The sequence below is a fragment of the Nuphar pumila genome, chromosome 2, assembly GCF_984573655.1.
Source record: "Nuphar pumila chromosome 2, dmNupPumi1.hap1.1, whole genome shotgun sequence".
In the NCBI taxonomy this organism is placed as follows: Eukaryota; Viridiplantae; Streptophyta; class Magnoliopsida; order Nymphaeales; family Nymphaeaceae; genus Nuphar; species Nuphar pumila.
The window spans coordinates 33,753,813-33,770,039 of record NC_143250.1 but is presented as its reverse complement, the minus strand read 5'-3'; the positions used below and the strand labels follow the sequence as shown (position 1 = coordinate 33,770,039).

The 16,227-nt window shown below is 39.3% G+C and overlaps 1 protein-coding gene across 1 annotated transcript in view; it reads right to left on the bottom strand.

The window, feature by feature from the left end:
- The window catches only part of NAD-ME1 (NAD-dependent malic enzyme 1), a 185,164-nt gene that overhangs the window by 89,321 nt on the left and 79,616 nt on the right, over positions 1–16,227 (bottom strand). Inside the window, exons 9-10 of the mRNA XM_089995612.1 lie at positions 8,840–8,946; positions 7,866–7,977 (exon numbers count right to left, since the gene is read on the bottom strand). Coding sequence (XP_089851738.1) covers positions 7,866–7,977; positions 8,840–8,946 — 219 coding nt within the window. The remainder of the gene's footprint in view (positions 1–7,865; positions 7,978–8,839; positions 8,947–16,227) is intronic.

The following is a 16,227-nucleotide window of genomic DNA, read 5'->3' as shown; positions in this document are numbered from 1 at the left end:
CTCACCACAGAATTCACACCCCATCTGGGCTTGCCAGGGGAATTCTGCTTCAGATGATTCCAGAGAAGTGTGCCGATTAAGTAAAACATGATTTGGTACGCGACTCCCTTCCCGAAAGTGCATTGTTGCCCATGTCGCGGCTAGCGGCGCTTGGTAGGCATCCGGAAGCGTAAAGCCCCAAGAATCCGCAAAAGTGGGAGGGGGCGGCCTGCTGGTCCAACGTTCTGAACCGGTAGTCGAACGCTCAAGTCTTCCTACCACAAAGCTTCTGCACCTTACTGAACGACAGCGTGTTCCTCGTGCACCTCTTCTGTGTCCCAATCTCTCATCATCCGGAGAGTTCATTTTCTTTGAACAAGAAAAGCCCAAATACTCATGTAAGGTATGCTCTAGTCTAATAGTATAGAAAAAAAGAGAAATTAAGTTACTTACAGCGCGATGCGGATGCTCGATGACCAAGAATCACTGTTTCGATTTGCTCTGATATCAAGTTGTAACGCCCCAAAATTTTGAACCTTATAATTTCCTTGAAATAGTTGAAAAAATCCTTTTCTTTATAGAGTTTATTTTTAAAATCAGCGGAAACGATTTCTTTAAAAGAAAAAGGACAAGTTCGACAACCTTGGGCACGTTAGCGAGAGAACAAAGATTTACCATGGACGATCTGCAATAATACTTAGGAAACCATTTCTTCTATTTAAAGAGAGTATCAAGTTTGTACAAAAAATTGGATTTCCTCTACGGAAAATCGTATAAAAAACCAAAATGTCCAGGAGAAGAACTACGAGCAGAAACAGTGGATCCTGAAGTCATCTCGCAGTCGCGCCATCGCCTGTGATGCACCTATTCGTCACCTGTACCCATGAAATGATTTAGTTTTGCGAAAAACTAGTAGGTGAGCACAAAAACAGAAAGAACTAAATTAGGCATAAATAATTTATGCAGCAGGTAGTAACGAGCAAACTAAGCAAATAAACTGGAGAAACAAACTAAGAGCAACAAACTGAAAAGGTGAGAATGCTCAAATTAGTTATTACTTGTTAACCGGCCATGCGGGTACATACATGGCACATGAGTCGAAACAGCCGAGACTAAGCCGAGTGTTCATTATGTTAAGTATTTTAAGATACCTCGGTTGGTTGACTGAGTCCTATTCCTATGGAGACGACCGATGGTTGAGAGAGTAAGTCCCCAAGGCCTGATAGGGATGCATCCAACTTCTGCAGAAGTGTTAGGCTAACTTATATAGCCCCTATCCCCCCCTAACCTCCGATGACTGGGGAAAACGGGTCTTTTGCCCATTTAAAAAGCCATAAATGGTCTGTCCATCGGAGTTGGTACCCTTCGTCCTCTCTCTTGACGAAGTCAGGTTGAATTGAGCGCGACGGGGTTTCTTAGCCGTTGCCTCATTCTCCATGCTATGGTCCATTAGACCAAAACAAGCATCTTGCCTATGAAGGTGATCACATTTTTATATGTGTTTTCAACAACGTGCACAAAGCACTAATCGAGGTCATAAGATCATCTCATCCAATCGTCGTAGTACTAACATGCCTCGCATGTTCAAGAGTACACTTACGAGGAAAGGGATATAGGTCCTTAATATGAGCCTCGTGAGCGTGTTTCGCAGATATATAATGTTTTAAAAAGCTATTTTAACATTTTAAATCTTTCAAAACGACCCACAACTTGCCAACATGTGGCATGTGATTTTCTTGAATCTGACAATTGATGACGCAGTGTCTAGGTGTTATGCAAGTCACGACAATGGTTTTGGTAAATGGGCTTCACAAATGAACTCATCTCCCAACAACTTGATCTTGCCCCAGATCAAGGGTTTTCCCAAAACATATCGGGTAAAATAGTGGAATAGGTATTCCTCCCGAATACGTTCAGTCGATGGCAAGGCAAAAACGAAAGATAATAATGCGAAAAGCAAGAGCCTGGGCGCGAAGCGCGACAGCAAACAGAAACAGGAAATGTGAAAGCAAGGACAAGGATCGCGAAACCGCGTCCTTGAATTAAAAGATAGTAAGTAGTAAATACAAAAGCAAAAGCCTGGGCGCAAAGCGCGACGGCAACAGAAACAGGAAATGCGAAAGCAAAGGACAAGGATCGCGGAACCGCGTCCTTGAATTAAAAGACAGTAAGTAATAATTGCTAAAACAAAAGCCTGGGCGCAAAGCGCGACGGCAAACAGGAATAGGAAATGCGAAAGCAAAGGACAAGTATCGCAAAACCGCGTCCTTGATTTAAAAGTGTACTTATATACGTATATGTATATAAATATATCATTAAGTCCTTTCGATCTTTAATTATTTAAGCTTGATTTAATTATTTAAGTCCTTGTGCAACTTCTCCTACCTTGGGGTATTGCGAAGAAGTCGTCTACGAGCGTAGGTGATCGTCGGTTTAGTTCACGGGGCGCGAACGGGCTCCGTTGCGCAACACTGCAAAAATATGACTTTTAGAAGGCATAAAAACAAGCAAAGGTAGAGAGGAGACTCGACTTCTCCTACCTCGAATGGAAGGGGGGCTTCCCACCCCCTTCTGTTGGCCTGTCAGAAGGCAAAACGAGAGAAAGAGACGGGGTCGCAGGGGCCAAATGCACACCTGTGGCCCTCGGAAGATCAGGCAGGGGCCAAATGGCCCCTGCCGAGCTTTGCTTGACAGGAAATGGGACAGAGGCCAGAGGCCCCTGTCGGTTAGAGAGGGGCAGGGGCCATCGGGCCCTGCTGGGTCTCCAAAAGAAAAGGGCAAGGGCCTTAGGAGGCCCTTGCTGGATTTGAAGAAAGGAGAGGCAGGGGCCTTCGGCTCCTGCCAGCCTTTTAAAAGAAAGGGGCAGGGGCCGATGGCCCCTGCCAAGGAAATGAGTAGAGAGAGGGTGCGCAGGGGCCAAAGGCCCCCTGCGGCTTAACAGGAGAGGAGGCAGGGGCCAAAGGCCCCTGTCATTCATAAAAAAAAAGGCAGGGGCCATCGGCCCCTGCTGGAATTTGAAAAGAAGGGGGTGCAGGGGCCGATGGCCCCCTGCCGAAAGGTAAACAGAGGGAGGGAGAGTCGCAGGGGCCTTTGGCCCCTGCCTGCCGCTATCGAGAGGGAGACACAGAGAGGGAGGAGGGGTTACCTGGGCTGTCGGAGGGAGTGGGAGGCCGCCGGGAAGGGGGGCTCGCCGAAGAGGTGACCGTCGTGAAGCGAGGCTCGCCGGAGATGCAAAGAGAGAGAGACGAGAGATAAAGTCGGGGGGAGAGAGAGAGCAGAGACAGAGGGGAGAGAGACGAGAGATGAGAGAGAGAGTCAGGGGGTCGGGGGAGGCTCGTAAGCCCTCCCCTCTCGCCTTTTTATAGGGAGGGGGCGCACACAGGGCCCGCCCCCTGTGTCGTCGGAGATCCTCCCCCTGCCGTGGGCTGCCAGCCCCTCTGAAAAAGGGGTTTTCGAGGGGTTGGGCACGGGTTGGATCCGGGTCGGGTCTGGACCTGACCCGGGTCCGAGATTTTTTTTTTTTTGTTAAAAACTGGGTTTTACAGATTCAGCAGGCCCAGACCCAGCCGACTGGGTTGGCTGGGCCGGGTACCTTCAAGAAAAAAAGAAGTTTCTTACCGTGTTGGGCCTCAGACGACCACAGTCGTCTGAGCCGTGTGCAATCAACCCCCAACCAACTGGGTCGGCTGGGCTGGGGTACTGACCCAGCCGACTAGGTCGACTGGGTGGGTTTGGCCAGGTCCAATGTTCAAAAAAAAAATCTTGTGCTGTAGAGTTTTTTTTTTTTAAGTGTGTGTATCCAAAATGAGTGTTGAGAACACATCTGAATTTTTTTATATGTGAATGTATGTTCAAGGTACGTATGAATGAGGGTTGAATTAGTATATGAGATTTTCAGTTGTCTTGTAAAGTTCCAGATTTACTATTCATGATGTATTCAGCCACATGCATGTAAGAGAATAATATGATTCGCCTTCCTGTACTTGAGATATTAGGCTGAATCAAAGTGATATTGCAAGGTTGCATCTTGTGTGAAGGCATACATTAAATTGATGCATTCGGCACGTGCACCATTACTTGAATGTTCACATGTTTGCTTGAAGTGTGTATTGCATGAAAGTATGTATATGACGTGAACCTGTGAGTTAAAGCATGCATTTGACATAAGTACACGCATTAAATGAAATCATGCATTTGATATGAATACATGTATTGAGTAAAATCATGAAATGAATATGAAGTCGTGAACTCATGCACACGCATATGTATATTATTGTTTCATGCGTGTCTCTGAAATGACATAAATGCATATGCTTATGAATTTTATTATTTCGTGTACATCTCAAAAGTTTGCATACATGAATGTGCGCTGAAAAGCAGGTGAAAGTAATGCATAGTGGCATGCGATTGATGATTTTTGCATATGAATGCATTGATGATCAAATTGATCATCTTGGGCTGGGTGAGCCATGAGCATGTGTTGCTCTTTGTATTAGTTGTTAAATGCATTGCAAAAATCAAATGTGTTATTGTTGTTTTATAGTATTGCTCCATGGTGCCACGGGCTGTGGTCCCGTGAAGAGCTTGGCATGTTGATTTGCAAGCTTATGTTATTAATTCTGGATGTTGATTTGCAAATGTAAAAGAGATAAATTAATAGCAAGATAAAAGAAAGTAAAGAACAGTGTAATTTATGTTTCCTTGATATCCCTTCTTTAGTGTGGGAATCTTGGATATTACGGTTTTGGGAAAACCGTGAGGATACTAAAACTTCGTGTGCATTGTTGTTGCCCCTGAACCCGATATTGAGGTTCTTCTCCTGGCCACGGTTTTAGAGAAATTCCGTCACTTTGCCTTGGGGTGGTGTGTAGACACAACTGTTGTTTTGGTATACCAAGAAAGTGACACTTGTGGATGTTGATGTCCCCGGTGTCCCGACATTAGATGTTGATTTCTGATGTTTCGATGGATGGTGTTGTTTTTTGATATCGGTCGAGGGTTAAGTTTGGAACCCAGTAATAAAATATAACTTGTGTGCTAAGTTACCCTGGGAACCCTACTTGACCTCGGAAATTCTTACCTGTTTTGAGTATCCAAGGGCAATGATAATTAAAAAGAACTTAAATTGTGTGCATTTAATAGAGACATGCATATAAAAAGTATTTCAAATATTTCAAATATTTGGGATCCATCATTCAAAAGTATGGAGAAATTGATGGAGATGTAAATCATAGGATAAAGGTTGGGTGGATGAAATGGAAAAGTGCTACTGGAGTGCTGTGCGATCGTAGAATGCCATTGCGATTGAAGGGAAAGTTTTATAGGACGACTATTAGACCCGCTTTACTATATGGTACGGAATGTTGGGCTGCCAAGAGACATCATATTCAAAAAATGAGTGTAGCTGAGATGCGGATGCTTAGATGGATGTGTGGAAATACAATAAAAGATAAGATTCGAAACGAAGAGATACGTAAGAAGGTAGGTGTTGCACCCATTGAAAATAAGATGCGAGAGAATCGTTTACGGTGGTTTGGACATATTCGGCGAAGGCCTAATGATGCTCCAGTTAGAAGGTTGGAGAAATGGGAAAATATATTAGTTAAAAGAGGTCGGGGTAGGCCTAGGAAGACTTGGATGGAGATGATAGGAAAGGATATGAATGCTCTGAACCTCACCGAGGACATGGCGTTGGATAGAAATGATTGGAGGAAAAGGATTCATGTGGAAGACCCAAAATGAATTTATTTTTTGGTTCATATCGCTGACCCCAATTGTTTTGGGATGAAGGCGTAGTTGTTGTTATTGTTGTTGTATGCATATAAAAAGAAAACTTTGGTAAAAGATAATAATAATTCATCCATGCATTGCACTGAAATCATGCATATTCCTGTTATGCATTAGATCATTCATATTTACTTGTTCTCTTAACTGTGATATATTGGTGAATGCGTGATGTCGTTCCTTAATGCATGTTAAATGTCTTTAATGCTTAAATTATGATCTTTGTTGTTATTAACTCTTCCATCATGCTTAATAATTGTTCCCTATTGCATGAATGATTAGTTGAATTATGAATGTATTATATTTACGTCTCTCTAAAATATTGCATGAATATTATTTATATTCTTTTTACTTATTTGATTCATTAAAGGGATTCGTACGCAAGATTCTTTGGATTCTGACACCCGACTTCTTGTGTTTTCCGCAGCCTCAGATGCCTAGTGGAGAGGACTTGCTTTTGAGAAGAGTAGCGAGGAGACTACACGACTACAGGGCAGATTCTTGGGACGGCATGACTCTTTCTTTTTGTTTTCTTTATTTTTATTTACTTATATGTCACTCTTTACATTTGAATAAATAAAGTTTGGTTTGATTTGGTTTAATTTGGTTTGGTTTGGTTTGGTTTGAAAGATGAGTATAAGATCCCTTGTGGTGGTGGTTGTGTTTAACTATAAAAGCCTCGGGTCTCTAGGATTGTTTCTGCACTTGTTTTATATGAAAAAAAATTGCATTTTTTACGAAGTATAAGTTGGGGTCATTACAATGAGAATCCTGAACATTGTGGTTTTAGAGAACCATGAGGATACTAAGACTCCGTGTGCGTTGTTGTGCCCCTGAACCCGATATGGAGGTTCCTCTCCCGGCCACGGTTTTAGGGAGATTCTGCCACTTTGCCTAGAGGTGGTGTGTAGACACAGCTGTTGTTTTGGTATACCAAGAAAAGTGGTATTATGGTTATTGATTTTCATAGTGTCCCGACATTAGAAGTTGATTTTTAATGTTTCGATAGATGGTGTTAATTCCTGATATTGGTCGAGGGCTGAGTATTGAACTCAGTAATAAAATACAAATTGTATGTAAAGGTATAACTGGGGACTCACTTGACCTCAAGAATTTTTACCCGTTTTGAGTATCCGCAGGCAGTAGTAATAAAAAAAGGAACTAAAGCTTGTGTGTATTTAATAGGGACATGCATATAAAAGAAAAATTTGATAAAAAAATAACAATTTATTTATGCATGTGCATTGAAATCATGCATATTCCTGTTATGCATTAGATCATGCATATTTACTTGTGATGTATTGGTGATTGTATGATATTTGATCTCTATTGCATGATAAATGTCTTTGTTGCTTAATTGATGTTTTCTATTGATAATAATTGTTCTATCTTATTTAGCACTTGCTCCATATTACTTAACGATTGTTCCCTATTGCATGAATTGTTAAATGCATTATGAATTTGTCATAATTGTGTCCCTCTAAAATGTTGCATGATTCTTATTTATGTTTTTTTTGTTTATTTGTTTTATTAGAGGGGCCTGTACGCAGGATCTTTAGATTCTAACACCCCCACTTTGTGTTTTTACAGTCTCTGAGACCCAGTGAAGGGACTTTCTTTGCGAGTAGTTATGAGGGTTATGCGACTCCTTGGTAGACTTTTCTTAGGACAGCGTGGCTCTATGCTTTTGCTTTATTTACGTTCTTTATGAATTTAATTAATAAAGTTTGTTTGTTTTGGAAGATATATATAAGATTCCTTGTGGTTATGGATATGTTATAACTGTAAAGGCTCCGGGTCTCTAGGAATATTTTCGCAATTGTTTAAAAAAAAATTGTCACTTTTTCACGGGTACGAGTTGAGGTTGTTATAGGTTCCGTATTATTTTAAGTTCTCTCTTGTCCGTTGTGCGTGTTTGGTGTTTGCCCTTTGTGGCATATTGTATCTTGTCCATTAGAGACATTGTGCTTATATGATTGTGCCTTCTTGTAATCACTTTGTGACATTGTTTTTTGGCACTTGTATTTCATTACACTCCATTCATGTGCAACTATCACATGGTACTAAAAAGACTGATAAACTGAGTATAGTATAGAGCATACCGAGGCATCCACGACCCAAAATTGACTCCTTGCACTTTCGAAGGCAGAATCAGTGTTGCCGAGCATTCTTGCCATGGTCTTGCTTGCAGCACTGACTACTCCTACTCCAGCACTGCAAGCAATATGTTTAAAAGCATAAGACCAATGAATGAGACTAAATATGAAAGATATCAAGATAAGACCCCTTATTATTACAAACCTGCCAAACATTTACCTTACATGATTCAAAAAGACATAAAGACAACCATCTGTTGTTGTATTGATCTTACAAGCATTTATGAGTTTTAATTACATAAAATATTTGACATTTTTCCAATGGAGTTTTGTTTAGTCAAATGTTTTCTCCCCAACTTCTTAAGAGTAAAAGAATATCATTTCTCTCACATCATTTCCTGGCTTTCATTTACTAGTATGAAAAACAGTATTTTGAAAATAGAAAATGTTCATCAATTGGCCAACCGTTTACCATTGATGGATATGAGTCATATGACAATGTGGAGCTCCTACTTTGCAAAGCTCCAATAAGAAAAGGAAGGTAATGATTTATTCCTTTTATTTTTTTTAATAGAAATAAATTTTGTATTAATTAAGCAAAATGGGTGACAAGAAGACATCATCAATTACATGTGCTGACACATAATAATGGTGATGAGAGAGCCCATTCAGAGCACACCCACCCTCCCACTACTACATAAATAATACAAGCAGACTGAAAATTGTGAAGATGAAGCAGGCAAATACAGCTTGTAGATTATGGAATCAACAAATAATAAATGATTGTGGTATGAACTTCCACAGAAAATTCATAATATCAGAAGCTGCAAATATCAAATCAAAATGCTGCAGAAACATTGCCATTCTTCATAATGTCATAAAGAATACAAACAGCCTAACTAGTTTATCACATCTGACTGGCTATAGCACAACCAAAAATCACTTTGAACAAGTGGTTAACAGAATCAGAAGTATCATACCTTCCAGCACCAGCCACGACTATTTTTTGTTTTGGAAAATCTAGCATTGGCCTGCCTTGAGCCCTTACAGCACCTAAAAGGCCAGCAATGGCAACTCCAGCTGTTCCCTATTCAGTGGCATCAGGTTCCACCAGGTCAGAATTCTAACTTTGTAAAAAATCCATAAGGCTACTCCAACAATGAAAATTTTCCAGATGCAACAGAAAGCCCCAAAATTAACTCCAACACTGGTTTAATAAGCACCAGAAAAAATGAAAATAACCCTCCCAGAAAACCTAATCATAAGAATTGCTAGACAATCAGATGTCATTCATAACACAAGAAATTTTTCATGTCCAGCAGATCTTTTGAAATCAAATAAAGATAACAAGACAGACTAAAGTGATCAAGTGTCAAAAATGAATGAAATAAAAAACAGAAGGCATACAGGAAAGATACTCATAACACAATAAATAGAAAACCAACAGAGCTTCAGGAATAAGGGATCAATAGATACAATTGCCAAGAAAGAATCAAGAAAAGGAAATTTTGGGTATTCATTGTTGTATATGCAGAGGGTTAAGCATGAAAGAAGAAATAAAAAAAGTTTGTGCATATATGACCAAGTAGTGTAGAGAGTGTAAGAATTCGCCAGAGCCTATTTGCAAGAAGAGAGTTGATGAAGAAGAGAAGGGGCTGCGGTGTCACGATTTCCAATAATAAAATCGTGAACTAAAAACATATTTATACTTGTTATATTACAGTATGGATCGGGTTTGATATAAGATCCAGGCCCGAAATACATAAAAAAATGTACACGTGAAAATACAAACATCTTTTCAACCCCCTCAAGTTGATCATGGTTTTGAACCATGAGCAACTTGTTTTTAAGCATCCAAAAGCGATAATTTGTCAAGCCTTTTGTGAATATGTCTGCAACTTAATTTTCGGTGTTAACAAATTCGGGTTCGACCCAGAGTTACCGGAAGCTCCTTAGGTAGGTGGGAAGCTCGCTTCCCAGAAACTCGCTTCGGAAGCGTGATACTCCTCGCTTCCGAAACTTCATGGGAAGCTCGATTCCCCCACGCTTCTTCTATGCTTCTCATATACATGGTCTATGCATACCATATACTTTTCTCACGCTTCTTTTCATCTTGTTAATGTATTTTCTCTCACGCTTTCACTCACTTTCCATGTACTTTATTTAAATTGGTAACCATCATTGTTAGATTTTAACAAAAATTTAACTCTTTTACAAAAAAATCATGAAATATAAGAATGATCGATTTTATTTTAGTTTTTATTTGTTTCTTGTTTGATTCCATATTGCTTCATTTTTTATTCATATTTCGCTTTTAAATTGAAACTTCGCTTCCCGCTTCGTATAAATTTTAAAATGCCTCGCTTCTCGCTTCCGCTTCCCGTATCGTTTCCCGCTTTCGCTTCCTAGTTTGGCAACCTTGGTTCGACCTCCTTTTCTTCAACTTTTTGCCTACCGAAATGTTGATCTATTTCAATATGCCTAGCTCGACTGTGATGTACCGGATTGAATGACATGTTAATGGCACTTCGATTGTCGCACATCAAGGTAGTCCAAGAAATCACCTCTCCCACTTCGGTTAGTAGATGTCTGACCCATGTGACTGTTAAAATGTACCTATTATATATATATATATACATATATATATATTCTGTTTATTACATCAATACCCGATAGGGGTATTTTTGTAATTTCACAGTTGTTTTAGAAAACAACTATTTTTTCTTTTTGAACAAATGTAATTTTTATTTTTTATTTTTTCATTTCTTTTTTTATTATTTTTGAGGACCTAAAGGGGCTCCAACATAGAAGTCGTTGGAGCCCCCAACGGTCACAAATGTGACCGTTGGGGGCTCCCAACGACTCTATGGGAGCCCCCTTTTGGCTCTCCTTTTGAGGCCCTTTGGCCCTCCTTTTTCCTCCTCCTTCTCTTGTATAAATAGGGGTGATCCCCTTGTGTATTCTCATCTTGGAGAGCTCCTCTCTCTTTTCAATAAGAGGCTTTGTATATTGTTGCCTTCTTAAAGGCTTGTGCTTGTATTGTCCCTTCGTGGACTTGTGATATTTTCTCTTTTATTCATTGTTGTATGTGCTTGTATGCACTCTTTATATTTCCGCAATATCTCATTACATGGTATCAGAGTCACTCGATTCTTGAAGGAAAGGTGTGGTTCGTGTATCTCTTATTTTGGTGGACATCTTCTCACTTCTTGGCAACATCATGGAGACAAAGATTGATCTTTCTTTCAAACTCAATGGAAAGAACTATATGATGTGGGCATCGGCAATGGAGAATAATCTCAAAGGGAAGAAGCTTTGGGGTTATGTCATGGGGACCGTTCCGGAACCTAAGCTTATGCTCACAAAAATGGAAGAAGATCAAGAAAAAGCTCTTGAGGGAGATGCTCGTCTCAAGGCCATTGAAAATCATCAAAAGGAAGTAGAAGATTGGGAAAGCAATCACGCAAAAATCCTTGCGTGGTTTATGAACAATGTGGAACTTAAGGTATGTGCTAATATAGCTAAATTTCGTCGAGCCAATGAGGCTTGGTCCTTTATGAGGGGTATGTATACCCAAAAGGATCTTGCAAGAGCATATTTCTTGCAAGAAAAAGTTAGAACCACCAAGCAAGGTGATTCTAGCATTCAAGACTACTATAGTGCCCTTAACCCACTATGGGATGAATTGGCTCTTTTAGAGCCAAAGTGGGTTTCTATGGAAGATGTTGATTTAAGACAAAAACAAATGGAACAAGAGCGATTGTTTCAATTTCTTTTTGGGCTACGCCCCGAATTTGAGCAAGTGAGATCCTCACTTCTCCATAGATCTATTTTTCCTCCTATTGAGGATGCTATTGCCGAAATCACTCAAGAGGAGACAAGGTTTGGCATGAGTAAGCATGTTGATGAAGTCCTTGCCGTATCCAAACCGGGTAACAATGTTAGAACCTATAAGCCTCCTCATTTTGGGAAACAAAGGAACTACAATGGAGGAAGAAAAATGATTGTTTGTCATTATTGCAATGAGCCGGGTCACATTAGACCCGTTTGTCCAAAGCTTATGGGAGCCTTCAAGCCTAAAGTAGCCTCTCTTGAAGAAACCACCTCCAAAGAAGATGAAGGCAAAAACAATGACATTAAAGAAACTCTTGGACAAATATCTATGGCTCTCCAACAAATGCTTAAAGTTTCTTCCTCCACATCGGGCGCGGCCATTGCTTCAACATCATCACCCGGTACGTATTCTTGGATCCTTGATTCCGGAGCTTCTTTTCATATGACCCCTCATGAGAATGCACTTAGTGATGTTTGCATCAATTCAAAGGACTCTTGTGTCTCAACGGCCGATGGAACCTTTTTGAAAATTTCAAGTATTGGCTCTTTTAAAGATTCTCAAAATTTTTGTGTTCCAAAAGTAAGAGTTGTTCCCAAATTAAATTTAAACCTTTTTTCGGTTTCTCAAATTGCCGACCATGGATGTGAAATATCTTTCTCATCTAATGGTTGCTTTGTGCAGGATCTCCGGTTCGGGAAGCGGATTGGGCAAGGCCATAGAAAGAGAGACCTCTATTATATGGACCATCTTGATCTCCCTACAAACTTTTTTTGCTCTTATGTCCAAGAAAAAAATATGGAAACTTGGCATAAAAGACTTGGTCATCCAAGTTATTCCAAAATGTATCTCTTTCCTTTTGGAAACAAATTTTGCAAGGAAAAAGAAATTAATTGCAAAGATTGAATTTTTGGAAAAATGAAGTCTATTCCTTTTCCAACTAGATCTTTTTTCTCATCAAGGCCTTTTGAATGGGTGCATTCGGATGTTTGGGGTCCTTCTCCGGTTATGTCTAAAGGGGGTTATTCATATTATGTTACGTTTATTGATGACTTTACTCGGTATGTTTGGATTTATTTCCTTAGTCATAAGTCGGAAGTATTTACTTTCTTTAAAGATTTTCATAAAAAGGTTCAAAATCAATTTCAAAGTAACATATCTATTTTAAGATCCGATTCCGGTGGTGAATACTTATCTCACGAATTCCAAAACTATTTAAACCAAAATGGCATTTGTCATCAAAAGTCATGTCCTAGGACTCCTCAACAAAATGGCATAGCGGAAAGGAAACATAGGCACATTATAGAAACCGCTAGAACATTGCTTGTGTCTAGAAATATTCCAAAAAAAATTTGGGCGGAAGCCGTTCTTACCTCAACCTATCTAATCAATAGAATGCCCTCTTCTAAGTTAAAAAATGCTTCTCCCTATGAGAAACTCTTTAAGTTTTCACCCGATTTTAATCGACTTCGTATTTTTGGTTGCAAATGTTTTGTCCTACTACATAAAAGGGATAAGTTATCTCCCAAAGCAATTGAATGTGTATTTTTTGGATATGGTGAAAATCAAAAAGGGTATAGATGTTATGATTTTAAGAATGATAAACTATATGTTTCAAAAGATGTAACATTTCTCGAAGAAGAAAACGGTTTTGATAAAATAGAAGAGACAAATGAAATCGATTATGTATTCTTATATGATCTTATTGATGACATACAAGAAGATTCTCTTGAAAACATAGATGACACTCACGAGGTATCCCCTCTTGACATAACACTCTCAAATGATAGTAATTCAAATACAAATGTTCATGATAGCAATACCAATGTAAATGTTTACTCAAGAAGAAATCAAGAAAAACCTATTAGTGCCCTCGAAAAATACTCTCAAATTTCCGAATCCATTGAGGAACCACAAGTTAGGCATTCTTCTAGAATATCAATACCCCCAAATAGGTTTGTCTCCTATGACTCTTTAACTCCCAACTATCGGGCATGTTTGATAACTCTACACTCTTATTTTGAACCAACTCACTATAATCAAGCTAAATCTATACCTCATTGGGTTGAAGCAATGCAAGTTGAACTAAATGCTTTAAAAAAGGCCAATACTTGGGAAGTAGTTGATCTACCCTCACACAAAAAACCTATTGGTTGTCGTTGGGTCTTCAAAGTTAAAACTAAAAGCGATGGCTCTTTGGAACGATATAAAGCAAGATTGGTTGCTAAGGGATACTCCCAAGAATATGGTATTGATTACGAAGAAACATTTGCCCCCGTAGCTCGTATGACAAGTGTCAGAACCTGAATAGCTGTCGCATCAACCAAAAAATGGCCTATTTATCAACTTGACGTAAAAAATGCTTTTTTAAATGGAAGTTTAAGTGAAGAAGTTTATATGGATCCACCACCCGGAATAAATATTAAGCAAGGTCAAACACTTCGGCTTTTAAAGGCATTATATGGTCTTAAACAAGCTCCTAAGGCTTGGTATGATCGTTTTAGTGATATCATGATAAAATTAGGATTTCATTCTTGTTATACTGACACTGCTTTTTTTGTTAAAAATGCAGGTTCTAGTATCGTAATTTTGTTGCTTTATGTTGATGATATGATTATCACTGGAAATGATCAAAGTAGTATTATTAATGTTAAAAATATGTTAAAAGATAATTTTGATATGTCTGATTTAGGTTTTCTCAGATATTTTCTTGGAATTGAGGTTGCATATTCTCCTAGAGGATATATTTTGTCACAGATAAAGCTTGCTGCAGATATATGTTCTAAGTCTGGGATTTCTGATGATAAGAAGGTAGAGACTCCCGAGGTTATTAATGCCAAGTTGCGGTTAGAGGATGGGGTTCTTCTGGAAGATCCTACACCGTACAGACAACTCATTGGGTCTCTTACATATTTAACCATCACCAGACCAGATATCACTCATGCGGTTCACTCAGTCAGTCAATTTCAGCATGCTCCTACAACCGTGCATATGAGTGCGGTTCTCCGAATCATTCGCTACATTCGGAATACCATCAATAAAGGGCTATTTCTATCCTCCTCTTCCCCTTTGAATCTTCTTGCTTATACTGATGCAGATTGGGGAGGTAATCCCAATGATCGAGTCTCAACTACTGGTTTTTGTGTCTTTTTAGGGGACTCATTGATTGCCTGGCGATGCAAGAAGCAGCAGAAAGTTTCCCTATCATCCACTGAAGCTGAGTACCGGGCAATGGCAACCACAACAATGGAACTTGTATGGCTTCGCAGTTTGCTTAAAGATATGGGAGTTGATATCACTGAAGCCTCCAAGCTGTGTTGCGACAATAAGAGTGCCATCTATATTGCAAGCAATCATACTTTTCATGAACGTACGAAACATATCGAAATGGATTGCCACTATGTTCGTGACGAATTTTTACGAGGAACTATTGCTCTGCCATATGTCACTTCAGAATATCAGTTGGCAGACTTCTTCACTAAAGCTCTCCCGGCTCCTCGGTTCATGTTTCTTCTCGGCAAACTTTCCGTCCTTCCCCCGTAAAGTTTGAGGGGGGTGTTAAAATGTACCTATTATATATATATATATATATATATATATATATATATATTCTGTTTATTACATCAATACCCGATAGGGGTATTTTTGTAATTTCACAGTTGTTTTAGAAAACAACTATTTTTTCTTTTTGAACAAATGTAATTTTTATTTTTTATTTTTTCATTTCTTTTTTTATTATTTTTGAGGACCTAAAGGGGCTCCAACATAGAAGTCGTTGGAGCCCCCAACGGTCACAAATGTGACCGTTGGGGGCTCCCAACGACTCTATGGGAGCCCCCTTTTGGCTCTCCTTTTGAGGCCCTTTGGCCCTCCTTTTTCCTCCTCCTTCTCTTGTATAAATAGGGGTGATCCCCTTGTGTATTCTCATCTTGGAGAGCTCCTCTCTCTTTTCAATAAGAGGCTTTGTATATTGTTGCCTTCTTAAAGGCTTGTGCTTGTATTGTCCCTTCGTGGACTTGTGATATTTTCTCTTTTATTCATTGTTGTATGTGCTTGTATGCACTCTTTATATTTCCGCAATATCTCATTACAGTGACTTCAGCAGTAGCAGCAGCCATGGATGTAATCAGCCTCAATGCTTCGCCTGAGCCTATTTGCAAGAAGAGAGTTGATAAAGAAGAGAAGGGGCTGCGGCTGTCACGATTTCCAATCATGAAATTGTGACCTAAAACATATATTTATACTTGTTATATTACAGTATGGATCGGGTTTGATGTAAGATCCAGACCCGAAATACATAAAAAAATGTACACGTGAAAATACAAACATCTTTTCAGAGAGAACTGGGTATCTGGAATAAAAAACAAGCGGAGCATCTGGGATTAATATATTGAAAAGAAACTTAAGGATATTAACATTAGGAAAGAAAAATAAGAAACATGGAGTGAGAAAGTCTTAGTGCATGATACAATGATTTTTAGTAGCATCAGTACCACGCAGTGATGCAATATAGCATAAAGAAACTAGAGAAAGGGG